This window comes from Caloenas nicobarica, chromosome 10 (assembly GCF_036013445.1).
Source record: "Caloenas nicobarica isolate bCalNic1 chromosome 10, bCalNic1.hap1, whole genome shotgun sequence".
In the NCBI taxonomy this organism is placed as follows: Eukaryota; Metazoa; Chordata; class Aves; order Columbiformes; family Columbidae; genus Caloenas; species Caloenas nicobarica.
Genome location: NC_088254.1, coordinates 23,637,517 through 23,661,904, shown reverse-complemented (window position 1 = coordinate 23,661,904; position 24,388 = coordinate 23,637,517). Strand labels below are relative to the sequence as shown.

At 61.6% G+C, this 24,388-nt stretch overlaps 3 protein-coding genes across 4 annotated transcripts; all 3 read right to left on the bottom strand.

The window, feature by feature from the left end:
• Nucleotides 1-339: 339 nt before the first annotated feature.
• On the bottom strand, nt 340-10,605 carry VPS33B (VPS33B late endosome and lysosome associated). 2 transcript variants are annotated; one of them, XM_065641352.1, is made up of 23 exons: nt 10,448-10,605; nt 10,189-10,269; nt 10,057-10,118; nt 9,832-9,881; nt 9,426-9,493; nt 9,152-9,197; nt 8,739-8,833; nt 8,263-8,367; nt 7,731-7,827; nt 7,498-7,575; nt 7,205-7,278; nt 6,755-6,841; nt 6,583-6,673; nt 6,296-6,370; nt 5,963-6,027; nt 5,841-5,895; nt 5,726-5,772; nt 5,428-5,560; nt 2,085-2,158; nt 1,781-1,882; nt 1,585-1,660; nt 1,386-1,502; nt 340-562 (listed from the first exon to the last, which is right to left on the bottom strand). In XM_065641352.1, exons 1-23 carry the CDS (start codon nt 10,541-10,543, stop codon nt 483-485), a joined length of 1,854 nt encoding a protein of 617 aa, XP_065497424.1. In that variant the 5' UTR covers nt 10,544-10,605; the 3' UTR covers nt 340-482. The 2 variants fall into 2 exon arrangements, with proteins under 2 accessions (XP_065497424.1, XP_065497425.1); XM_065641353.1 differs by having other exon boundaries at nt 10,057-10,115; nt 10,448-10,583.
• Nucleotides 10,189-12,420, bottom strand: HDDC3 (HD domain containing 3). The gene is made up of 5 exons (XM_065641355.1): nt 12,220-12,420; nt 11,599-11,654; nt 11,287-11,527; nt 10,729-10,855; nt 10,189-10,269 (listed from the first exon to the last, which is right to left on the bottom strand). Exons 1-5 carry the CDS (start codon nt 12,329-12,331, stop codon nt 10,227-10,229), a joined length of 579 nt encoding a protein of 192 aa, XP_065497427.1. The 5' UTR covers nt 12,332-12,420; the 3' UTR covers nt 10,189-10,226.
• Nucleotides 12,421-12,559: 139 nt separating this feature from the next.
• On the bottom strand, nt 12,560-22,604 carry TTLL13 (tubulin tyrosine ligase like 13). Its single transcript, XM_065641356.1, is given in 15 exon segments — nt 12,560-12,648; nt 12,782-12,883; nt 12,954-13,222; nt 13,224-13,662; nt 13,823-14,177; nt 15,712-15,909; nt 16,199-16,382; nt 16,823-17,011; nt 17,824-18,008; nt 18,416-18,641; nt 18,775-18,860; nt 19,975-20,118; nt 20,391-20,547; nt 21,872-22,002; nt 22,538-22,604. Coding segments are annotated over 14 exon segments (2,661 nt in total). The 5' UTR covers nt 22,559-22,604; the 3' UTR covers nt 12,560-12,648; nt 12,782-12,806.
• Between the last annotated feature and the right edge of the window lie 1,784 nt (nt 22,605-24,388).

The following is a 24,388-nucleotide window of genomic DNA, read 5'->3' as shown; positions in this document are numbered from 1 at the left end:
CGAGCAATAGCGTCAACGCGGGCCCCGCCCACAAGCGCCGCTCTCCTCCAACAGCCCCGCCCCAGGCCGGCCGCCAGCCAATGGCAGCGAAAAGCCTTCTGCATTCCTAACCAATCACAAGCGAGACCGGCACCCGGGGCTTACCGGCACGGCACCGCGAGCCAACTGGCGCGCGCTCGGCATTTGACAGTAACCACGTGACCTCGCGCGGGAGCCCCGCCCATCCCGGGCGGCGGCTGAGCGCCACCGCGCACGCGCCGGAGTGGCCCCGCCCCTCGGGACCCGCCCGTCCCCCCGGTTACCCTGCCGACCCCCCCGCCCCGGCCCCAGCTGCCCTCGACCCCGGCAGGGCCGCCCCTAAGGGCGCTGCCCCGCGGGACCCGCCCGCCCCCGGCCCGCAGCGCGGAGCCACAGCCGGAGCCGCAGCGGTGCTGGGAGCGAGAGGTTTATTGGCACCGGGCAGAGCCCCCCCGCGCCGGGCATCAGGCCTTGGCCTCGATCATGGCCTCCAGCATGCGGGCGCTGTTGGTGATGGCCGTGGTCAGGAAGATGAACTTGAACCCTGCGGGAGAGAGAGGCCCCGCCAGTGCCCGTGCGCCGCGGGGCTGAGCCTGGGGCGGAGCAGTGGGGCCGAGCCATGGGGCTGAGCCATGGGGCGGAGCTGAGGACAGAGCAGTGGGGCCGAGCCATGGGGCCGAGCCATGGGGCAGAGCTGAGGACAGAGCAGTGGGGCCGAGCCATGGGGCAGAGCTGAGGACAGAGCAGTGGGGCCGAGCCATGGGGCCGAGCCATGGGGCAGAGCTGAGGACAGAGCAGTGGGGCCGAGCCATGGGGCGGAGCTGAGGACAGAGCAGTGGGGCCGAGCCATGGGGCAGAGCCATAGGGCAGAGCTGAGGACAGAGCAGTGGGGCCGAGCCATGGGGCGGAGCTGAGGACAGAGCAGTGGGGCCGAGCCATGGGGCCGAGCCATGGGGCAGAGCTGAGGACAGAGCAGTGGGGCTGAGCCATGGGGCGGAGCTGAGGACAGAGCAGTGGGGCTGAGCCATGGGGCTGAGCCATGGGGCAGAGCTGAGGACAGAGCAGTGGGGCTGAGCCATGGGGCTGAGCCATGGGGCGGAGCTGAGGACAGAGCAGTGGGGCTGAGCCATGGGGCTGAGCCATGGGGCGGAGCTGAGGACAGAGCAGTGGGGCTGAGCCTGGGGCGGCGCTCAGGACAGAGCAGTGGGGCAGAGCGGTGGAACAGCGCCATGGGGCAGAGCCTGCGCTCCCAGCCGGGCCCCAGCCAGGGCAGGGCTGTTCCCCAGGAGGGGTCTCGCCACCCCCAGCACAGCTGCTGCTCGCTTTTGGCCGTGACCTCGGCCCACAGCCCCTCCCGCAGCTCCTACCTCTCTCCTTCCCCAGGAACCGCAGAGCCGCGATTTCGGAGAACGTGCAGCCACCCAGGAAGACGGCGAGGATCACACGCCGGGCATCCCCGGCGGGGTTGTCCTCCCCAGCGCTGTCTGGACGGGCCACAGTGCTATGGGACCCCCAGCCCCAGGTTCCTCCCCACTCCCAGGCCCCCTCGCCCAGCGTTGGCACTACCTGAGACAGAGAACTCGTTGCCATTGAGCAGCCGCACAACCTCCTCCAGGCCCTGCCAGCCCCGGCGCTCCAGCACCTGCGGGACGGGGCACGGGTTGGGCTCAGCAGAGGGAGGCACCGACCCGCGCCCCAACACCCCACCCCGGGACCCCCGCAGGAGCCGGGGCTGGGGACACGCACTGCTCCCCGGCCTCACCTGCTCAATGATCTTGCAGCTCAGGGGGATGTAGGCACCGCTGAACACGTACGCCATGTCCCGCGGCATCTTCAGGTCATACTCCCCGTCCACCCGTGGGATCTGTGATGTGCGACACCCACCTACAGGACCGGCCTGCTCCCGCCGCGGGGTCTGGGCGGCCTGCAGCAGCCCCTGCCCGGGCAGAAGCCCCCGCGTTGCCGGCCCCGTGCACTGCGTGTCTGGGGGCGCAGAGCCGGCAGACCCAGGCACGGACCGAGCAGAGCAGGGACAGGGACAGAGCAGCAGCCCCGCAGGGACGTACCAACCCCAGCTTCTTGCTTATGGCTCGAAAGTTGCTCTTCCTGGCCAAAGAATTAAAGGCATCTGTGATCTTTCCTGGAAAACAAAGGGAGGAGAAGCAGCTCAGAGGCTCTGGGTCAGTGACGGCCAGAGGCTGGGCAGGGGGACACACAGAGCTCCTGGCTCTGCCTGTTATATGGTACAGTAAATTCACAAACTGTTAAATAACGAGAATCCATGGACTCGCAATGTACATTTTGTGATAATGCAAAAGCCCATAAGTAATTTAGCTCTTTGCTGCATGAATGTGGTGGTGAGATTTTGTGTGTAATAACATTTTGTGTGTTACTTTTCTTTCTAGCATGCTAGCTTTATTCCAGCATCCAGACTTGCGCCACTCTGTGATGGGCTGTGTCTCATCTCGGCATACTAAATTTGGCTCTTTTGTATGCACACTGGATAAAGAATCCTGTTTTGGGCATAACAGTTGTAGCACCCCAGATGAGACGCTAATCAAAGCCTTGCCCAGTCCAGCTTACTAAAGAACAGCATTTGCCAGGAAGCCCTATACCTCTCTTAGGTCAGGATTTGTTAAATAAATTGTAAGCTCAAATAACGTTTCCTGAAAATTCTGTTTAGTTGCATGTCCCATAAGAAGATGCTTGGAAGGCGCAGATCTGTTTGCTGCAAGCGAGAAATCTCCAAGGAAATTTTGGATGCTGTATTTCCACTAGTATTGGGAAGTATCGGTAAAGCCAACACTACAATGATAGAACTGAAACAGGACTTCAATCCAGTAAGGAAAAACAATATCCAATAAACATGACAGTCAAAATGGGGTTAGAGACTTTGGTGAACAAGTTTATGACAACCTTACAGGCTGATTGCATTTGATTACACTTGCAGATTTGTCTATTTATAGTGACAACACAAAAACAACCTGTGGCTATTGTGGGACAGTATGATGAGAATGAAAACAGACTGATATACTCGGAATGGATTTTTTTTCCCCCAATTCTTTCCATAAAACTATTACTCGGCTTCTAGAATTGATTGTTACTCTGATCAAAAAATGCAGAGAGCGGATTCGGGCCTTCGGCCATGACCCATCTGTCATACATGTACCATTTGTGAAATCTGATTTTTATTTTCTTACTCGCAATCTATGTCCTTGTAAATTGCACTAGCTGATTTTCTTAACAGCATAGCTTTTGGCATGCCTAAATGTAAATTGCTGCAGAATCTGCATGTCTTTGACAGCAGGCCACAGACCGTACTTGTATTTGGTCCGATCCCACAAACTCAGTTTTTGTTGATGGTTCAGGGAAATCTCATGCAACTTTAGTGGTCTGGCATGAAGATAACAACTGGCATCATTCTATTAGAATTATTGATGGCTCAACCCAATTAGTAGAACTTGGTGCAGCTTTACATTACTTAGAGCTTTTTAAGGAAGAACCTCTAAATCTGAATTGTGATTCTGAGCACGTAGTCAAGGTCTTACAGCGCATCCCCTCCACCTATCTTAAAGAAATCTCACAAAAGCAGCTCTTTGAAATGTTTCTGTCATTGCAAACTGCATTACGGCTTCGCAAACACCCACCGTTTGTTACTCATATACGCTCTCATACAACTTTACCAGGTTCTATAACAGAAGGAAATGCAGTTGCGGACTCTTACACTGTAGCTACAGTCCACTTCCAGTCTGCCAGGGCTTCGCATGTTTTTTTCCATCAAAATGCTGCTGCTTTAAAAAAGGTGTTTTATCTGACACTCGAACAAGCAAAACACATAGTTTGCTCTTGCCCGGAACATCAAGGCCTTATTACAAATTTACACTCCCTTGGAGTTAACTCTTGCAGGCTCACAGCTAATGCCATTTAGCAGACTGATGTTACTTATGTCTCATCTTTCGGTCATTTGAAATATGTACATGTTTCTATAGATACTTTTTCAGGTATGCTTTGTGCATCTGCTCATACTAGTGAAAACAGCAAGGATGTTCAGTGCCACTGGACCCTCCGTTTTGCTATGCTGGGTGTGCCACAACAGATTAAAACTGACAACGATCCTGGCTACACTGCCAGATCCACGCAATATTTTTTACAGCAATGGGGTGTTTTGCACGTCACAGGTATTCCACGTTCTCCCACTGGACAAGCTATTATTGAACAAGCGCATTCCACACTGAAACAAATATTGTTAAAACAAAAAAGGGGGACTTAATTCTTGTCCACCTAAAACTGATTTTTGAGTGCCTTCATGACACAGATAAAGAAGGAGTCAAACTTCTTTCCGTAAAGACAGTTTCTGCTGAGGCTGGAGAGCAGTCATCTAAGGGGAAGAGTAACACTCAACAACTCTTCACACCTCTGCAATAAATATTTGTGAAGCAGCCTTGTTGTGGATAGGAGGTACCAGAATAAAAGTGCATTGCGATTTAGAATATACTCAAAAGAATTTATGTGTAACACCATTAAAATGGAATGATAGTGTTCATGAGCGGACTCAAATGAAACAACATCTCCAGAGAGCATTGTCAGCTAATGTGCAAGGCCTGGTTCAGGATTTAGTCAGTGCCCTGCAAAAACAATTGCATGATTTGCAAGAATTAACACTGCAAGACATAATAGATGACATTTTCTAATAGCATAAAGTGGTTAGACCCAAAACCATGGTTTTCAGGCCTCAATCTATATATATGGGTTTTTGTGGGAATTGGATGTGCTTGTGTAATATTTTTTCTTGTAGTCCTCTGAATCATCTGGAGAATGATACAGAATATCAAGAAGAATGAAGCCAGGGTCCTTGCTGCGCTCACTGTGAACCAGATGTTCAAAAACAAAAAAGGGGGAGATGTGGGAACGACAGGATGTGCGGTTCCAGCTAGAGGGCCTTGGGACAGGTTATATAGAAGTGTTTTTTATGAGTGCAAGGGGTCCCTTACCCTGGCCCAGGCCAGTGAGAGTGATATCTCAGGTTGGAAAACCGCACCGTACGTATGATGTGTGAATGTTGGGCCTGGGCGTGTGAACGAGTGGGTTGGAACACCGCCCACAAGATATGCATGGGAACGTGACTGAAAACAGTCACAACATGAGTGTGGTGTGTTTAGAATAGCAATTATTGAAAAAAACATCCTGTCTAACCTCTTAGTCCAAGCCCATATCTGTAAACCTATACATTGAGAATTGTTAATAAAAGTCAGCTCAGCCTGGCTCAGCACTGCTCAGCTCTGCCTGGCTCTGCTCGCACTGCTAACAAGTACTCCGTGCCTGTGCGTCTGTCTGCGTCTGTACGAATCGTTCCCATCGCCGCAAGCGGCTGTGGGCAGCAGCTCCCGGGGGCCCTGCCCAGGCGCTCACCCGCAGCCCGGTCTGTCACCAGTTTGCTGACTCGGCTCTCCACGGCCGTCAGGGTCTCCCCAGCCGCCTGCTCTGTCAGCAGCCCCATGCGCTTCAGGTTGTGGAAGGTCAGCAGGTGCTCGGGCCCATAGCTCTGCAAAGGGGCAGCCGGGTCAGCGCGGAGCCCCCACTGCGAGCTCAGAGCCGCCCCAGTCAGGGACAGGGACAGGCAGAGCGCGGGGGTGTCCCCAGTGTCCTGGGGAGCAGCAGGCAGGGGACAGCCCCTGCGCTGGCTCTGCTGCGAGCCCCAGACACGCACCTGCAGGTACTGGGTTTTCAGGGAGCGATAGTCTTTGGGGACGAGACCTGTGGGCAGCAGGGGGTGAGCTCTGCACCACGGCTGGGGGCCCCAGCGCCCCCCCGCAAGCCCTCACCATTCTCCGTGATGGACAGGAGGCACATCAGGCGCAGGCTCTCAATGGGGGACACCTGGGGGGGGACAGACGGTGAGGCCTGTGTCCCCCGGCTCAGCCCATCCCCCTGGTGCGGGTCTCACCTGCCGGTCGATGTGCTCCTCGATGAAGCTGGTGCTCTCGCGGATGTCGAAGCCATCGAGCAGAGCTGGGGGGGGCAGCCTCAGTGCACCCCCGGGCTCATACTGGCTGCCCCAGCTGGAGCCTGGGCAGAGCCGTCCCCGCACCCCGGGGAACGGTGCTGAGCCCCCCAGCCACACACCAGCCCTCTGAAGGGCAGCTTGAGCCTGTTCAGCATCTTGAGACCCCTCGGTAGAGACGGTCTGGGCAGAGTGTGGTCACGCAGGGACACCCAGTGTGAGGAGTGAGGATGGGGACAGGGGTGGCACAACCGTGGGGCAGGGACCAGCACTCACAGTGTTCAGCCTTGATCATCTCCTGGAAGTCCTGCTTGGTTTTCTTCTTCATGATGGACTCACAGGCACCAATATCTGTGGAGTCAAGAGACGGTCACTTGGGAGAAGTAACAGGCTCCACACGCAGCGTGTGCCCCAGCCCCCCACGGACACTTGTGTGAACCTTTGCTGCCCCAACCCTGCTGGAGTCACCTGCCCCTCCTGGGGACAAGCAGGGACCTCCCACCCCCCGCTGTCCCTCCAGCCCCCCCCGGCAGCCTCTCCCCCTGCTGCCCAGCCGGCCCTACGCAGGCTCAGCAGCCGATGCTCCTGCTTCAGCCCCTTCAGCTCCTGGGACACAAAGTTCTTCATCTGTTTGATGTCCATGCCGCGGCGCCGCTGCAGAGACAGAGCACGCGGGAGGTGACACAGCTGTGCAGGGACAGCACCGCGGGGTCCCACACGCTGGGTGACACTCACGTCATACTGTGCCTGCAGGTTCCGTGACTTCTGGCTCAGGAAGCCGAACACGCTGGAGAAGTGCTCGTTACGGATCTGGCTGAAGACCTGCAGAGCCCGCAGCAGCCTGTGCTGAGTACCCCCCGCGGCAGCGCCAGCCCCGGCACCGCAGCACCCGCAGCCGACACTTTCCAGGAGCCTGAACAGCAGCAAGGTGAGGCGGTGTCCCCCTGAGGGGGTCAGTGTCCCAAACATCGATGGGCTGGCATGACACCCCCCGCATGCAGGGGCTGCGGCTGCAGGAGCTGAGCTCCCCCGCAGCCCGCGTGTCTCTGTCTCTAAACGCCCGTCCCGACCTGCGCCCTGAGGCCCAGCAGTGCCCACCCCCCCGCCCAGGCTCAGGGAGGGAAATGTCCTGTTCAGCCACCTCCTGGTGCCACTGGGGCACAGGGGACCCATGCGGGGACTCACTTTGTCCTGGGCGTTGAGCAGCACCTTAATGCTCTTGTCAGAGGAGGTGACATCTGGCCCAAAATCCACGCTCCCTGCAGAGGAACAAGGAGCTGCTTTGCCCCAGCAACAGTGACACCTCCCATGTCAGCCCTGCACAAAGGCAGCAGCAATGGCAACACTGCCCGGTCAGAGCCAGCGTGTCCCCGTGTGCAGCCTCAGCACCCGCGGCAGGACTGTCCCCGCGGGAATGGCCCCGGCGGCAGCTCGTGGGCCCTGGCTCCGACCGTGCCGGCACACACCCAGCAACCTACCGCACTTGATGCGGAAAGTGTCGTCCACCAGCCCCTCGTACACCACCTGGGAGCACAGCGCCGTCACGTAGTCCATGTCTGCAAGGGAGCAGTGCCAGGCTGCCCTCGTGCTCCCTGCAGCCCCTGCCCCGCAGCCCCGCTGTGCCCCGTACCCCCGAGGTCCCTCTCCAGCTGCACTGCCGGCCCAACCCGCTCCCCCTGGGCTGGCCCCAGCCCGCTGCCCCCTCGCCCACCTCTATCCATGAGGAAGACATTGCCGATCTCAGGTGTCCTGCCCTGGCCGTCGCCCTCGCTCTCCTCTTCCAGGTCTCGCCACAGCTCGTAGATCATCTGTGCAGGGCAGGGTGTGCCAGGGGAGCAGCCACAGCCTCCCCCAGCACCGGCCCCTCCCATGCCACCAGCCAGGGGCCACCACGTCCCACGGCCATGGCATCCCACGGGGACAACTGGCTGCAGAAGGCCTGGGGCTCACTGGCCAACACTGGGCACCAACGCTTTCCCCCTGGGCACAGGGTGCTCCGCAACACCCCAACCAGCAGCAGACGGTGCCGCGGCTCCCCCCGCCCGACCTCGGCACACGCAGCGCTGGCTGGAGGATGGCAGAGTGCCCATAGACTGCCGAGTCCTGCGAGCCGCCGGGGAAGGGGCAGCAGCGCGGTGCCACCCCCACAACGATGCAGACACCACACAGCTGGTGGGGTTCGGTTCCCCCCAGCCACACCCCAGGGAGTGGAGCAGCTCCCCAGCCCGGCAGCGCGGCTGTACCTTGGCACACCTGCCGATGCCGTAGGCTCTGCCGAAGGGTCCGTACAGGGAGTTCAGCAGCTGCAGGGCTCGAGCGATGGTGTTGATCCAGCGGTGATCTCCCTCCTGCAGGGACCGCGAGAGGTTGGGGAGCGAGTCTGGGCTGGCTGGGAAAGGACTGCCATGGAGGGGATGGGCTGGGGACGGAGCTGGCACTTCCAGGGAGAACACACACAGGAATGTGCTGGGACACCCTGAAGCTGCTTGAGGGGGGGAGCAGAGGAGGGGCCAGCACAGGAGAAGGAACCACCACAGCCCCTCTGAGCTGCTGCTCCTGGAAAAAGCCACCCCAGGACAGCAGACAAGGGCCTGAGGGGACCGAGCAGGATGTCACCCAACAGCTCCTTGACAGAGCTCTTCTGTCCTGAGCCCAACAGACAGGACAGGGACAGGCTGCCACCCGCAGGGCAGCATCACAGCGACACCATCCTACTGACCAAGAAGTAGTCGCGGAAGAACTCAGGCAGCTCCATGCTGATGATGTCTTCGTCCAGGGGCAGCAGGTAGAAGGACCATTCGTCACAGGTGACATCTGAGTGTGGGACAGGGAAAGGTGACAGTGACCCAGCTCGCGGCACAAACATCCTCAAGAAACGCAACAGCCCCGCAAACGGGGTGTGGGGAGCAGAACAACAGGGTCTGTTCATGGGGGTTCCGGGCAGGACCCTCTGTGCTCCCCGCAGACCGGGGAGGATGCCAGGGTGCGCACAGCCCTGCCTGCAGCCGTGCTCACCCAGACCCGCCATCCCTGCCCGCACAGGCATCCCCGTACAGGGATCCAACTGGGATTCTGCGACACCAGAGCTACTGCAAGGCAGCCCCGCGAGGCAGCAGCCACGGCCCCACTCACCACCAAAGACTCCCTCTTCCTCCAGTACCATCTCACATGCATAAAACTGGAAGAGAAGGAGAGACCCTCAGGGCCCAGCTGTGCTCCAAGCACAGAGACATCTGGCGATGGAGGTGACCCGCTCATCCCCAGGCATCGCAACATTTGGTTTTAATTAAACATTTCTCATTCAGATACAAAGAACTGTTGGTGTCTGTAGAAGTGGTGGAAGGCACGAAGGTCGGGCAGAAACAGAGCGATGGGGTAAGTGGCAGCAGAGCGCAGCCAGACCCACCTTTTGGGGGCTGAAGATGATCTTGTACTTCCTGCTCCTCCCCGACATCTTGTCTGCATTGACAATATCTGCGGACGAAACCCCGGCAGACTCTGCAAAGGCTGCCTCCTCCTGAACCAGCACAACCCGTCTTGTCCCATGGGGTGCAGGGTCCCACATCTCACAGGACCCCCAATACTTCAGGCAGAAAGCAAAACCGCAGGTGTGGCGCCTGTCTGCCAAGACTGTGGCTGCGCCAAAAGCCCTTCTCCAGCCCACTTGACCCCAGCACCCAGAGCACCAGCCCCACGGCACAGGATGCTCCCCACGCCTGTGCTCCCCAGGCAGCTGCAGCCCGATCCCCAGCGCGGGGCCGATGCATCACCCACTAACCCGAGTGTCACCCCCGCCTTGGCGCCGCGCTCACCTGCGATGTGCCGCATCGTCCTGAGCCGCGGCCGGACGAGGAAGCAGAACCTGTGGACGCAGAGGGAGTGAGAGGCCCCTTGTGCTGGCCCTGCCTTCCCAGCCCAGGCCCACAGCAGTGCTGCCCGGGGACCAGCCGACCGCGCGGGGATAAACCCGGAGCCGGGAGAGGCACCTGCCCCCCGCGGGTGCTGCCCCGGCCGGGGGCCGTGCCAGGGCGACTCACTGGTCGCTGGAGCTGGGGGCCGGCCGGGTGTCCACCTTGTACAGCTTGTCCACCTCGTGCTGCTGCGGGGAGAGGCCAGGGCATCAGCGGCAGCAGCGGCAGCAGTGGCCACCCGCCGCAGCCCCGCGGTACCTTGAGGATGGAGACGCTGGCGATGCGGTCCAGGGGGCTCATGAGGTCGGGCTCGATGAACAGGTCCTTCTTCCCGGGGAGCTGCGGGCGGGCGGGGCTTGGGGCGACGACCCGCGGGATGGTCCCGGGGCCGATCCCCCTCCCGGACCGACACCCCACCACCCGCCCGGGGCCGACCCCGCTCGGGCCCCTCCGCGACCCCCGCGCCCGGTGCGGGACCCCTGCGGGGCCCGGCCTCGCCCCGCCGCCCGGCCCGGACCTGCTCCAGCAGGTAGATGAGCTGGTCCCGCGCCAGCCGCTTCAGGATGCCGAAGTCGGGCGGCTCGGGCGCATCGCGGCGGCCGGCGAAGGCCATGGCGGGGCGGCGGGGACCCGGAGCGCCCGAACGCGGCCGCGGCCCCGCCGGAAGCTCGCGGCGGAAGTGCCCGGCGCCATAGCAACAGGAGACGCAGGACGCTCCGCTCTGCGCGCGTTTATTGGCCGCCGCGCCCCGCGCGCACTCCCCGGAAGCGTCGGTCCGCGCCCCGCGGTGCCGCTCACAGGGCCAGCCCGCGCTCCCCGAGCAGCCGCCGCAGCGCCGCCTCCAGCGGGGGGCTCGTCCCGCGCAGACCGGCTGCCACCCGCGCCGCCCACCGGAAGTACTCCTGCACGCGCTCCGACGACCACCCTGCGGGGACACGCGCGGCGCGTGCGTCACGTCCGGCCGCGGGGGCGCCGGGGGCGGCGCCGCCCCGGACCGATCCCGAGCCGCGGGCGGGACAGCGGCCGTGCCGGGGCGCTGCCCGCGCAGCTGCGGCTCCGCCGGCACGAAGCTGCTGCCCGAGCCCGGCGCGGGCTCGGCGAGCCCGGGCACCCACCGAGCGCCGGCACCGCGGTCCCGCTGCGCCGGCACAGGCGGCCGCTCCCCTCCCGCCCCCGACACGGGGACACCCGCCCCCCAAGCCGGGCCAGGCTCGGAGCAGCTCTGGCCGGGGCCGACGGGTCCCTCGGCGTCCCCTCGGGAGCGGGGCCGGGGCAGCCCCCACCGTGCCAGCGTCCCCCGAGCGCGGGCAGCGCCCCCGGCGCGGTGCCGGTGCCGGGCCCCGGTGCGGGCTGTACCTTCGGGGGTGCAGCGGTTCAGGTCCCGCAGGTTGTAGAGCTTGTCCGCCAGCTTGACCAGCTTGGCACGGGGGCTGCTGCCCGCCGCCCGCTCCACCTGCAGCCGCTTGCGCTCCGCCTTGGGCAGCGTCTTGTCGTCTGTCACCTCCTCCACCACCCGCCGCACCTCCGCCCCGAACAGCTCCTCGATCTCGGAGAAGCTGGTGTCGGTGTCCTCCACCGTGTCGTGCAGGAGGGCGGCCTGGGACGAGGAGGGGACGTTGGGGGCCCCGGGGACAGGCCCGGCGGAGAGCGGGGCGGGCAGGGTGTTACCTGCAGCACGACGATGTCTGTGACACCAGCCTCGTGGGCCAGGATCCTGGCTACACCTGCGAGGCAGAGCAGAGCGCTAGGAAGGGGCAGGGGGAGCGGGCAGCTCCGGGGGCAGAAAGGGGTCCCCGGGGTCTGTCCTGGACGGGCAGTGCCTGGGGCAGGGGGGTCCCCGCGGACACGTCCTGTGGGGTGAAAGCCTCGGGCTGGTGCAAGCAGGAGGGTCCCGAGGGCCGGTGCCCGCGGCGTGCGCATTGTCCCCAGGCCAGGCAGGTGGTGGGGACAGGGGACCCTGGGCCGGGCAGGGTGGCAGCTCCCGTGGGCACCGTTCCGGGCAGGGAAACAGCGTGGGTGCAGCCCCAGAGCCGGGGGCAGGAGGAGGAGGGGGCCTGGCGGGGAGGGGGGAGCTGTGTTCCGGGGCTCTGCCCCGAGTCGGGTGGCAGGGACACGCGACAGGGGAGGTGGCCTGGTTTTCTCCAGAGGCGGAGGGCTCCGGGACAGGCGGTGCTCCGAGGAAGTGGGGGGGGGGGGGGTCCCGTGGGTCCCCCGGGAGCGGGACGCGGCTGCCGGGGCCGTCCCAGGGCAGGCGGCGTTGCGGGGGTGCGGGTGCCGGGGGCTCCGCACCGATGGGGTGGTTGATGAAGGGGGTGCCCTCGGGGTCCTTCCGCCGCTGTCCCTTGTGCTTCCTGGCCGCGAAATCCGCCGCCTCCAGCAGCGCCGCCGCCTCGGAGCCCATGGCCGGCGCGGCGGAAGCAGCGCGGAGGAGGCGGGTCCCCTGCAGCCGTTTATTGCGCGTCGGGCCCCGGCCCGCCCCGGCTCCGCGGCAGCCGGTACAGCAGCGACCCGTCGGGAGCGCGCACCTCGTGACCGGCAGCCGGAGCCGGTCCCGGTGCCGTTGCGGCGCTCAGCGCCCGCTCGTCCTGCCGCAGGCGGCGGCGCGGCGGGGGACAGCCCCGGCCCCGCAGCACCCGCCGCACCACGTCCGGGCTGACGCCGAATCCCTGGGCCAGGCGCTCCAGCGGCCACTCCTCGGGCAGCTCCTGCCGCAGGAACCTGCGGGAACAGCACGGCCCCCGGGGCACGGTCACCGGAGCACGGTCACCGGGGCACGGCCCCCGGGGCACGGTCACCGGAGCACGGTCACCGGGGCACGGCCCCCGGGGCACGGCCCGGCCCCGCCTCTCACCGCATCTGCTCCATCGCCCGCCAGCTCAGGGTGCGCTCGGGGGCGCCGCGTCCCCCGCCCAGCTCCCGCTGCAGCCGCGCTGCCGCCCGCCGCCGCCGCGCCCTGCGGGGAGAGACGTGAGCGCCCGCCCGGCCCCGCTCCAGGCCCGGTTCCCGGCCCAGCCACCCCGCACCTCTCGGTCTCCTCCAGCACCGGGTCCGGCGGCTCCGGGTCCCCGGGCCACGCGGCCGCCGCCGTCCGCCGTGGGGCCCCGCTGAGGAGCGCGGCCGCTCGCAGCCCCCGCCGCAGCAGCGCCGCCATGGCCGGGAACAGCGGCCGGGAGCCGGGCGGGGCCGGCGGCGGGGCGGCCCCGGGCGGGGAGGCGCTGGGATGCCCGGCACGGCTGCCCTGGGGTCCCGGTCCCGGGCAGGCGGTCGGGGACAAGGGGCCGGGAGCACCCGCGGGGGCAGGGAGCGGGGAGCCGCCGGGGGTTCGGGTGCAGGAAGGGGCACAGGCAGAGCGCAGGTGGGGGCACAGGCGCCAGCCTCTGGCCTGGCACAGCTGCCCGGGGTGGGCAGTGGGACCCATGTTGGGGCCCAGGCTCCAGTCAGGGGGTTCAGCAACCGGCCCGGTCCAGCAGCTGTGGTTCTTTGGCAAACACCCTCGGGGAGGAAGGCTGAGCGTTGGCATCCTCTCTGCCACATTACCTGAGCTTTTCGCACTGCAGGTGTGCAAGGCACTGGTGTGGTGTGAGGCATAGGTGTGCAGCATGTGGGCGGTGGACGTGATGGGGAGCTCCGGGGCTGTAGCAGGGCTGAAGATGCCATTGCCTGTGACCTTGCCCATGCTGGCTGGGGACACCGGGTGACAGCTGCCTGCACAGGACAGCCTGCCAGCTTCATCTGGAAGAGCACAGGCAGATGTGGGGGCCAGGCAGACACAAGAGCACTGTCAGCCCTCCTGCTCCTCACACCCTGGCCAGCCGAGGAACAACCGCAGCTCTGGCTCGCTGAGGATCCTCCACAACATGGACGCTCAGAGCCAAAGGCAACTCATACTCACAGCCTTCAGCCTTGGTTCCAGTGCCCCGCAGACACTGGCCTCTTGCTTGCAGCTCCACGGGTCCACTGCAGGGCTGGGGAACCGCTGCCATCCCCGCTGCCGGGCCGCGCAGCCAGCCCGTGCTCTGCGCCCGCTGCCGCGCCGTGTGCTGCTCGTGGTGCGGGATGCGCTGGCCTCGAACGGAAAGGGTGCTGGTGGCAGGACCCGAGCTGGCTGGCGGCTGCGCCTCGGCTCGGGGGTTGTGCACGAGCCGCTGTGCCGAAGGCCGGACCGGACCTCCCAGGAGCGAGAAGGGGATGAGCGTCATTAAGCGGTGGGTGTCCTGGCCTCCAAGGGCACCCCAGAGAAACTGCGGCTGGAAGGAAAGAAAGTGGCCGCGACTTAGCTCCAGGGGCCTTGACATGAGGCGCCGAGAAGTTCTCTAGTCATCTACAGGCGCTCGCTGAAGCGTCGCCCTGCGCCCTCTCCCCAGGCACGCCAGTCACTGTCCCGGCTGGGATCGTCGGGGGTGACGGCAGCTGCCTGCCTGGGCCGCCCGTCCCCTGCCCGTGACGTTGGGCTGGGCTGGAGCGGGGGCTGTGGGAAGAAACACCAGAGCGGGCTGGGAAGACTCCAGCGACAAAGGATCTGACCCACCCTCACATTATCCTTCACTACAGAAAAAATTCTCCAGATTTTAGGCAGAGCTTGGGTTTGAGGTTCCGCTCTGCTTTGTCTGGTAAAGGCAGCTATCATCAGTTCTTACAGATCAAATCCCTTCTTAGGCTTCTTTAGTTAAAATAAATGGACAGTTTCCAATTTCTTGTAAGGTACTAGAAGACTCCTAGGTCCTGAATAATTCCTGCAGCTCTGGTGCCTTGAGCCCACCAGCACCCTCCTGATGTGTCACCCTTCCCGGCAGGAGCAGGAGGCTTTCTGGAAGCAGACAGTGCCGCTGGATGGCAATGACCCTTTCACAAGGTTTTTCATTAACGGCAGGTCCAGAACCAGCCCTTCCCTCACACAGGTGACCGTCAGTGCCCCCGAACAGGCCCCACGGGGCTCCCCCCTCGTGCTTTTAGACCAGTAGCCTGGTTTGGGGCTCAGTGTGGCAGCCAAGGCTCAGTTTGGAGAACCAGGCAGGTCTGCTTTAACTGCAGGTCCAAACCCCGGTTCCCCTGCGCAATCCTCAGCGAAGCCCAGCCTGCAGCTGCTGCTCGGGACGGGCTGGGGCGCAGCACTGAGGTTCGCAGTGTGACGGGCTCTCGCAGAGTGAGGCTGGCTGAAGAGGGAGCCCCAGGCCGAGGGCTGAGCCTGCAGGTTTTAGGCACGTGCACCAGCTCATTGCCTTTCCCATATGGGGAACGGTCTCATGCAGAAAGCAAGATGCTCAGGGAGAGATATTGTTTGCAGTGCAGAATTCACCTAAAGACTTCTTTTTGCTTGTTTTTAGACATTCCCACGCTTCCCTTCAGGCCCTCTTTACTATGTGTGCTCTGTTACCACACCCCTTGCATGTTAGTGCTCCTGGCTCCTGGCCTACCCAGGAATTAATTTTATTCAGCTAGGAATCACAGGACTGCCCTGGAGCAGCGGCTCACACAGAGCTGTGTGCTGGGGACAGCAGTGTCCCCACAGCAACAGCGCGGTGGGCTGCTCTGCTGTGGCGGGGAGCGGGTCCCCAGGGGAAGGTGATGGGGCTCTGTGCAGGTGACCGGCGCAGCCCCAGCACGTTCCTTCGGGAAGGGACAAAGTCACGTCACCCACGGCCCCAGGCGCTGCATCGGATCTCATTGAACTGAGCCACACCAGAGATGCTCAATGCCTGTGGTTCATTCCTCACGCTCCTCCCGCGAGTGGCCGACTCCTGTGCTGGCCTCGCAGGACGTGTCTGGGCAATCTTCAGTTACCTGGCTCTTGGGGACAGCGGTGCAGGATCTCTGCATGTCGGCTGGTCTGTCCTTTGCTGGAAGCAGCTGGGCGAGCTGCTCTATGATGCCCAGGCCTCGGATAAGGTTCTCACGCTGCAGAAGAGCATTTACTCTTTTCTTCTCCTCATATTCCACAATATCCTGGGGTTGCATGGAGTCGTACTGCAAGTGCTGTGCCTTAGGAAAGAAGCACTGGAGTTACAGCAAAGCTGAAGCACTAGTGATGCACAAGAGGGACAAAGCCCCAGGCTGCTCCGAGCACTAAGGAGAGTTACAGACTTTGGGCTGGAGCAGAATGAAGATGCCAGTAGGAGCCACAACAGGGAGGGGACAACACTGGTGCCTGCAGGTACCTGCCAGCACGAGCTGTCAGCCCTGCAGCCTCTCAGTTCTGGTCCCTGGGAGACACCCACGGCCCAGCGCTGCTCCCAGACCCCACAGCCGGGCAGTGACCAGAGCGAGGTACCTTTCTGTCCCACATCCTGGTCCTTCTGGAGCTGAGGCGCATTGTGGGAGCTGTGTTTTTATTATGGATCTGGGATTTCTCCCCAGCTGACTCTCCCTGCACGTCTTCTTTCCTCTCAGTTTTCTTCTTCTTGGTAACAGCTTCCAACTTTTCCTTTTTCAGGCGAATTTCCTCCAGTTGCTGCCTGCCATGGAACAACAGTCTTGGTCACTGGTTCAATAAGAGGTATAACAGCAAAATGAAGCCTTCAATCTGAGCACATTTTACTTAGCCAGATGTTCTGTAGTGAATAAACCATAATAGAAGTGTGCCAAGAAATGAGCCAGGAGTGCTTTTAAAAGAGACTCTCACTGCTGTAAGAACTGCCCTTGAATTCAGCTGTGCCTGCCCGAAGGGTGAGGACACTGCGACATGGTGCCCCAGCGTCCCCAGGTCACTGGGATATCGCATTCGCCTCTCAAGGGTACATGTGGAAGTGGCTTTGCCAGGGTGACGCGGCACATGCAGCCGCCTTCCCTTCCAGCTCTTGCCCGCTCAGTTACATCTCCTAAGCACAGAGCCGTCCCCGAGAGGGATCAGAAGCAAGTGCCACCCCCTGAGGGGGTTTCCGCGGGTGCAGTGTACCTGGCACACTCCTCTCGTGCTTTGGATGACACGGTTTCCTGGAAGAGGGAGCTGCTCTGCTTGAAAAAGGGCTCGTACTTGTCTGTTCCGCAGGCAGGGTAGATGCGCCGGTACCCGCCCAGGTGCGAGTTCTCGTACTGCTCTGCCTGCGACAGCCAGGCAGCCTGCGTGCTCTGCAGCTCCTCGCGCCTGCGGACGGAGGAGGCACAGGAACAGTGACAGGGGCTCCGGGAGCCGTCCTGGCCGGGGGACACGGGCCCAGCAGCACCTTCCCCCGTCCTTCCCAGTTTGGGAGCCCGTTTCACGTGGGTGTGCTGCATGGAACCAACACAGCCCACACTTCATCCTCTGCCTGCAGAGTGCTGGCTTCCAGATCCCTCTCCTGCTGCCCAGGCTCACTCCCTGCCTCACAGCCCTTCCGACCCCGTCACTAGAGAAGTTGTTACGATGTGCCTGTTCCAGGAACATCAGGCCTCTGCATGCTGTGGGGGGTCTTCCTCCTATGGAAGTGGGAGCAGGAGGCAGCTCCTGTCTCGCCCTCGTAGCAGGAGAAGCCTGGGCAGCAGGCTCGGGAGGCCACGTGGATTAATTACTCACAACGGGACACGCAGACAGAGAAGGGGTGAACCCCAGCCCCGGGAGAGGAACCCTGCTCTGGAGAAGGGCCCCGTGTCCCCGGGTACCCCTGGTTGCAGATGCAGGGCTGTGACCCGTCCTGCGAGCATCCCCGTGACCCCGGGGAGGTGGCACAGCCCGTCACAGTGCGGGATGCGACAAGCGGGCACAGCGCGATTGGGATGACTCTGTACAGGACCCAGAGCAGCAGGAATTTCAGGTATCCCAGAGACCAGCCCTGCTCTTCCTCGCAGGACACAGATGTCCTGGGGGATCTCAGAGGCTGTACAGTGTCACAGCCCCGGGAGCAGCCTCCATGTTATCCTGCTGCACCGTGCCCCACATTTTCTCACCGGGACCTGCAGCACTGCAGGGAAGGGCAATACCTGGACACACGGACAGTCTGAGGGGCTTGGAGGAGCCGTTCCTTTACCCGCTGCTTGTCTTCCTCAAGCACCTTCCTTTTGTTACAGGCGTGCACATTTATCAGGTTGATGGTATCACAGAGCAGAGCATCCTTCACCTCCCGGTCCAGGCGAGAGTCCGTAGTGAAGCTGGGGGAGTGGTTCACCTGCCAAAGCAAGCAGCTCGTCTCACCGGGCAGCTGCCAGGACGCGTGGTCAGCAGCCAGCCTGCCACACGCTGTCCCTGGATGTGCCTCCCTGTGACAGCGACAGGCACAGGAGCTGCGGGCAGCGGCGGTGCTGCCCTGCGGTGATGCCCGGCCGCACTGCAGCTGTCGTAAGGTCAGGAGTCCCACGGGTCAGGAAAGTCCCTGCTGCCAGCGAGGGAACAGCTCTGAGACCCTGCTCAGCCCACAGCGGGCTGCTTGGCTGCTTGTCTTCACAGCCTGCTTAACTGTGTGAACAAGGTGGCCCTTTTCAGCCAAACGAGTTCTGCTCATCCCACCGCCCCTCGTTCTGCAGCCTCCCCAGTCTCCGCTGCTCGCGGCGCAGCCTGAGGCGGCTCCGTCCTCACCTCCAGCAGCCACGGCTTCAGCCTCCTGTCCAGCAGAATGTCAAACCCCAGGATCTCAAAGCAGGCGCAGCCAGCGGTGTGGTTCGGAAAGCAGCTTTGGTAATTGTGCTTCAGCACAGGGTGAGCTGAAATCAGAGTCTTTATAATAATATCTTCAATATCTTCCCAGAGTTTGGCTGTGTTGTAGCAGTTATCCGCCATCCAGGCATTCAGGGTGGACAGTTTCCTGTGGGGAAGACGGAAGATGGTAAGAGCTGACATGATACCGTATTGGCCTCAAGAAAGCTGGAAGCAGCATCCCCAGTGCAGCTTTCCTGCGGGATGTACACGGGCACTGCGGTACCTGGAGAAGACAATACCTCTTACTGCCCACCGTGTCATCCTGGATGAAGTTTTCGTTACGTTTGTTGATAGCATAGTTGGTCAAATGCATGCAGATATCGCCCTGCGAGAGGAACCGCAGGAGACCATCATTTCCTCTCAGCTACAGAGCGTAAATAAAACCAGCCCCATCAGCGCCGATCTGGCCACCCGCTTCCCCACTCCTGTCTCCTCTAGGCGGTGACTTGGAAAGGAGTTGATTCCGCTGGTGATTCCCTCTCTAGACAGAGTTTGAGCCAACAGAGCTCTGCCCCCTCTGTCCCCATGTCTGGGAGAGCACGGGAGCCACCCCACAAACGCCGTTCCAGCCACAGCCACGCCGGTGAACAAGGGACCCCTGAGAGCAGAACCTGCAGCGCATCCCTGGAGATTCTTCCTCCATTCACCCAGTGCAGAAGCCTCCGCCAAGACATGCACGTCTTGGAGTCAGGGAGGGCATATGCATATATACACACATACACATGTATGCACATATACACCTATAGCTGTGCAGCTCTGGGACAAGCCGGGACACCAGGAGCCCGGGGTGCCTTGGGGCAGCCGTGACGACAGCAGAGCAGCCAACGCCACAGTCCCTGTGCCGCTGGGATCCGCGGGTCACAGACCAGCCTGGGGATGCACGGCCGTGCTCTGCACCGCCCTGTCTCTCCTCGGCTGTCCCAGTACCACCAGACAACCCCCAGGTCCCTCTTTTCTGCCCAAAGTGCAGGCAGACAAGGAACGGTGTGGACTTGGGAATGCTCATAGAGGCAAGAAGCAGTAGGAGTGTTGCCCAGAAACACCACGGGGTCTCTGTCCTTGCAGGTTTTCAACACCTGACTGGGTGAAACCCCAAGAAACCAGATCTGAATTTATTGTTGATGCAGTTTTGAGCAGAAGGTTGTGCTCGAGACCTTCCAAGGTTCCTTCCAAGCAGAACAACTCCATGATTCTGTCATAATGCCAGTAAATAGCCCAGATGTGCGGCCTGGGAGTAGATCTACTTCAGACACCCCTGAAATACCCCCTGTGAGGAGGCAGAGGAGGCACAGAGGGAGGGGAGAACAGGAAAGAATAAAGCTGGGCCCCATGAAATCCACCAGTCCCTGTCTTTCCAAGGTCTGGAACACCCCCGGGACACATTAGGGACTAACACCTACAGATACTATGTGAGCTTTTTGGAAACTCTGCCTTTTTACCAGGTTTCTGCTGCTGGGAACGATGTACCTCATGGTGGCAAACCGGGCCAGACCCTCCTTGTAGACAAAAATCCTCAGTGGGTCACAAGATGTGACCAGCACATAGATGCGCATGTCAAATTTAAAGCCGTCAATAAGGAAAGGCTGTAGAGAAAAAAGGCAGGAGCAAGCATGAGATACAGAGACATTGCTAAGCACGCTGCGATTCCCTGAGGGTGGCTGCTCCGTCTGCACTGCCTGTGCCGTGCCTGGGCAGATCGGCAGGGAGGACACAGGCGAGCTTCCACTGTGTCCCCGCAGCGCCGCAGCCACCCCGGTGTCCCGGGCAGAGCCGGGCAGGCACAGGGCAAAGGACGCGGGGAGGTCGGGGATGCTGGAGGAGCTGGGAGGCTGCACGTCCAGGCTGTCCCCAGTACCTTCGAGATATATTGCTGGCAGATCATATGCTCCCCGTGCTTGATGTCCTCTGCGTTCCGGGTAATGAAGATCCCTCTCCCCTGGCAGCCACTGTCTGGTTTGCAGATGAACGTTCTGGTTTTCCTCACGCGCCTGTAGGCCTGGAAATCCCCATAGCTGTGCGAGGAAGGGGTGATGGTTACATGCTGCAAAAAAGACAGCCTTGAACTGTCTCAGAAGAGTTAGGGACTGAAACCGTGGTGCTGCGGGCCAGCACAGCCCAAGCCCCTGCAGCCGAGGAACAGCGCGGCCAGTCCTGCTCCACACCAGTGACACACTGGTCCTCTCCCAGTTCCACCTTCCACCTGCAGACATCTCCACCTCTGCTGGGAGGTTCACAGGGACCGGTCACCTCTGTGCATACCGGATCAGTGAGGTTTTGGCTCTGCTGCCACAGCAGAGAGCGGGAGAAAATAAACAAGCCCCGGCTGCAGAGGAGGAGGAAGAGACAAGTCGTGAGGTCCCGTTGGTGCCAGCTCATCACCCCGGGGCGGGGGCCAGGGCAGAGCATTCCGCACAGGGCGCAGGGGCTGGCAGCCGAGCACGGCTATCGCCTTACGGCTGATCTTCAGCAGCTCCCGGGGAGTGCGAGGCGCCAACGACTCAAGCCCATGTGACAATTAGGTATTTTGCTCCGGATGGAGAAGCTCTGTCTCTCTAGTGGGCACCACTTTAGGGAAACAGAGAGGCAAACAGGACGAATTCCCAAAACAGTGCCAGGAGCAACATGAGTCAGGAAACGCAGCCTGGGAAGAAATATGAGAGAACTAGGTCTGTCTACTCCAGAAACAGGATGACTGAGGACACGTGGCAACTGCCTTCTGGACACAACACACTGTCAGCACGACGCAGCAAACCACTGCTCCCCAGGGCCAGGGCGGACGGGAAAGTACCGAAGAGCTGATATTTCAGCAAAGGTGCTTTTAAGTCAGATATTAAGAAAATAATTCTAACCACGAGGACAGTTCAGTACTGAACAGGTGATGGGAGCCCCATGTTGAGGTTTTCAGGAAACGGTAAGAATAAAATCTGTCTGTGAATGGGTTCTTGTCTGCCTGCAACCCCCAACCTCCTGGTGCTCTTTGGTCCCTTTCAGCTGCGTTTCCACCATCGCTCGCCTGCATTTCAGCGGAGGAGCCAGCCGGCTGCCCAAAGCTCGAGGAATTCGGGGGTGGTTCACATCTACCCGCCCTCTCCATGGGTTCGGCCCTGTGGCAGGACCCTGCCCGCGGCACGGGATAACTTGCTCCAATGGGAATTACAGAGGTGTGAAACTAGAAATGTCTCGCAACACCCCGTTCAGCCCCAGGGATGGTTCGGAAGGACCAGGCTGAGACATGACACCTCCGAGAGGCCCCTCCATCCCAGCCCTGTCATACAGAGGCTCCCACGGCCCAATTCCATACCCCTGCTCTCAGCTGAGCTAATGTGGATCACTCACTCGGCGGGCAGGCACCAAGTGCGGGGAAATATGCGGTACTCCTTGGGGAAGAGCCTGAGCATGCGGTTGAGGTTGCGAGCCAGCAAGTCCTTGCGGCAGATCTCTAGCATGCCTGGAAAATGGTTGATTTTCTGAAAGAGGTGCAGATGAAAAACAATCAGCACAGGAACAGCAGGGATCCTCCTCGAGACCCGAGGAAAACTGCCTGCGGGGAAAGCGGCACGCAGAACGGGAAAGCTGGGCCTGCGGTCGCCTTGAACGTCTGCTGAGGGACAAGATTACGCTGCAGCTGCTTTATCTGAACTTCACCAGCGTGATTTATGTGCTAGTTCCACCACAGTCCTGAAGCTCTCCCTCCCCAGAATATCGCAGCTTCAGGAAGGGAGCCGTTTGTCATTGAGAACCATTTATTACACACTACGTTAAAGGGGTTGGAAGCTCTCCAGTTCATGCTACCAGCTGCCGGAGTGTTGTTGATGGCACCGCACCAGCGGCACAACAGGAGGAAAGGTCTGTGAACCTGCACCCTCTGGAACTGATGCACAGTGGGGGCCACGGGGGCCACTTTGGACACTTCTGTTCCATCCTGCAACGCATTGTTCCACTCCCCGCCCCCGTCCCTCCCTCCCGAGCTCTCCCCGGGCAGCCTTCACACAGGGGCTTTACCTGGAACCTCTTCATCTCCATGACGCGCTCCAGAGACACCGAGTAGTCCGTCCAGTACACTGTCCACTCCTCGTTATCTCCCACTTCTTTCAGCCCGCAGGACTGCGCTGCCCGCCGCACTGTACCAAGGTAAGGGGACAAGGGGCCAGGCAGAGGATCTAAGCACCGGGGACCGTTAAATCCCCAAAGTAACCAGGGATGGAGCACGGAACAAAGGTCCCCAGGCTGCAGTTCTGCTCTCAGAGATGTAAGGTGTTGCTGGGCCCTTGCGAAGGGGTCACAAACATGAGCTTTACCTGGCTAAACTCGCCCCAGCCTTGGGCTGCAGGTGTACCGGGAGCTCCCAGCCCCCTCAGCCCACACGCCCTGGGGTCCCAGAGCACCCCAAGCTCCAGCAGGCTCGGACACACAGGGCCGATACACGCCTTCTGAAGGTACGAGTTTCATCTTTGAAATCTAAAGTTGTTTGGCAGCAGAACACACAAGCTCTGGAGCAGAAGGTCGCTGCTGGGATGGTTCCTGTTACTGCCGGTTCTGAATTTGGCCTCTCCCGGGGCTGGGGAGGTGAGGAAGGTCAGCGCACGCCAGGAACTGCTGTGAAACGGTTCTTGTTCCTGTGGTGCCCAGCGCCGCCACCACCGTTCCCCATCCAGCTCCCGTCAGCAAAGCGCCCGAGCACGGCCCCGGTGAGACCCGCGGCGCCTGTCCCTGGGGCACAGCCTGTGTTCCTCACACAGTTGGTCAGGCTGTGACCTCCAACAACACAAATGTGGTTGCACTGCTGGAATAGTCGTTACCAAACTGGCTAATGACACCCACGGAATGATCTGAGTCTGCTCTTTTAAGATACAGCCTGTGGCAGCAAAGAGGAGCAAGCCAGGAGGGGGGACCAGCTCGGTGGAGAGGTTCTAGGTACCGATCCTGCCTGTTCCAGCACCAGGTTAAAGCAGCTGAGAGCTCTCAGATCATTTCCCCAAGCACGGGCACCAGTCTGGCACTGGAACTGCCCCTGACCAGAGGCTCCTCACCAGTTTCAGCAGATGTGGCAGATGCAGATGGGGCGGGGGCTGGTGCTGCCGTGGCACATTTTGTGTCTCATTAAACTGGAGGCACCTCAGCCAAAAGTGTGACAAGTTCCACACTGTTCACAGGGGCCCAAGTCGCTTCCAACCAACAAACCCGCAAACCGCAAGTGCCGCGCGGTGAGTGGTGGTACCAGCACCAGCTGGTCGGTGCGCTGACCCGCAGGGACCCGCAGCTCCCGGGACTCACCGCTCTCGTACTTGCAGGCAGTCAGGTTGATGGAGGGAACACTGCAACGGAAAGAGACCACAGAAGAGCCGCTCAGCGCGGAACCGCGGCCCGTGCCAGGTGCTGGCGAAGGGACAACCGCGTCCCCGCACACGCTGCGCGGAGCTCACGGCAGAGCCGCTGGGCTCAGCCGGGGGACACGGCCAAGCGGGCCCTGGCCACGGGTCCTCCCGTGGGGGCGGCAACACTGGGATCACTGGGACAACTCAGGGCAAAGACCGTTTATTTTCTGCTCCAGAACATCCCTGCGCTGCCTCCCGGGGCTGAGGGCAGCGGCCGAGCATCGCCCCGCGGCCGCGCCCGCCGTGTCCCGGGAGCGAGCACGGCTCGGGGCGGTGTCCCCCGCCGCCGGCAGACAGACAGACCCCCCCGGAACACGGGCACAACGGCCGCCCCCGCACTCGCCTGCGCTTCCTCCGCCTCTTCCGCGGCTCGGGGGGGTCGCTCGGAGTCACGGGCTGGCCCGGGGGCTGCGCGGCGGCCTGCTCCCCGCCCGGGGGCACTCCCGGGGCCGCGCCCCCCCCGCCGCCGCCGCCCGCC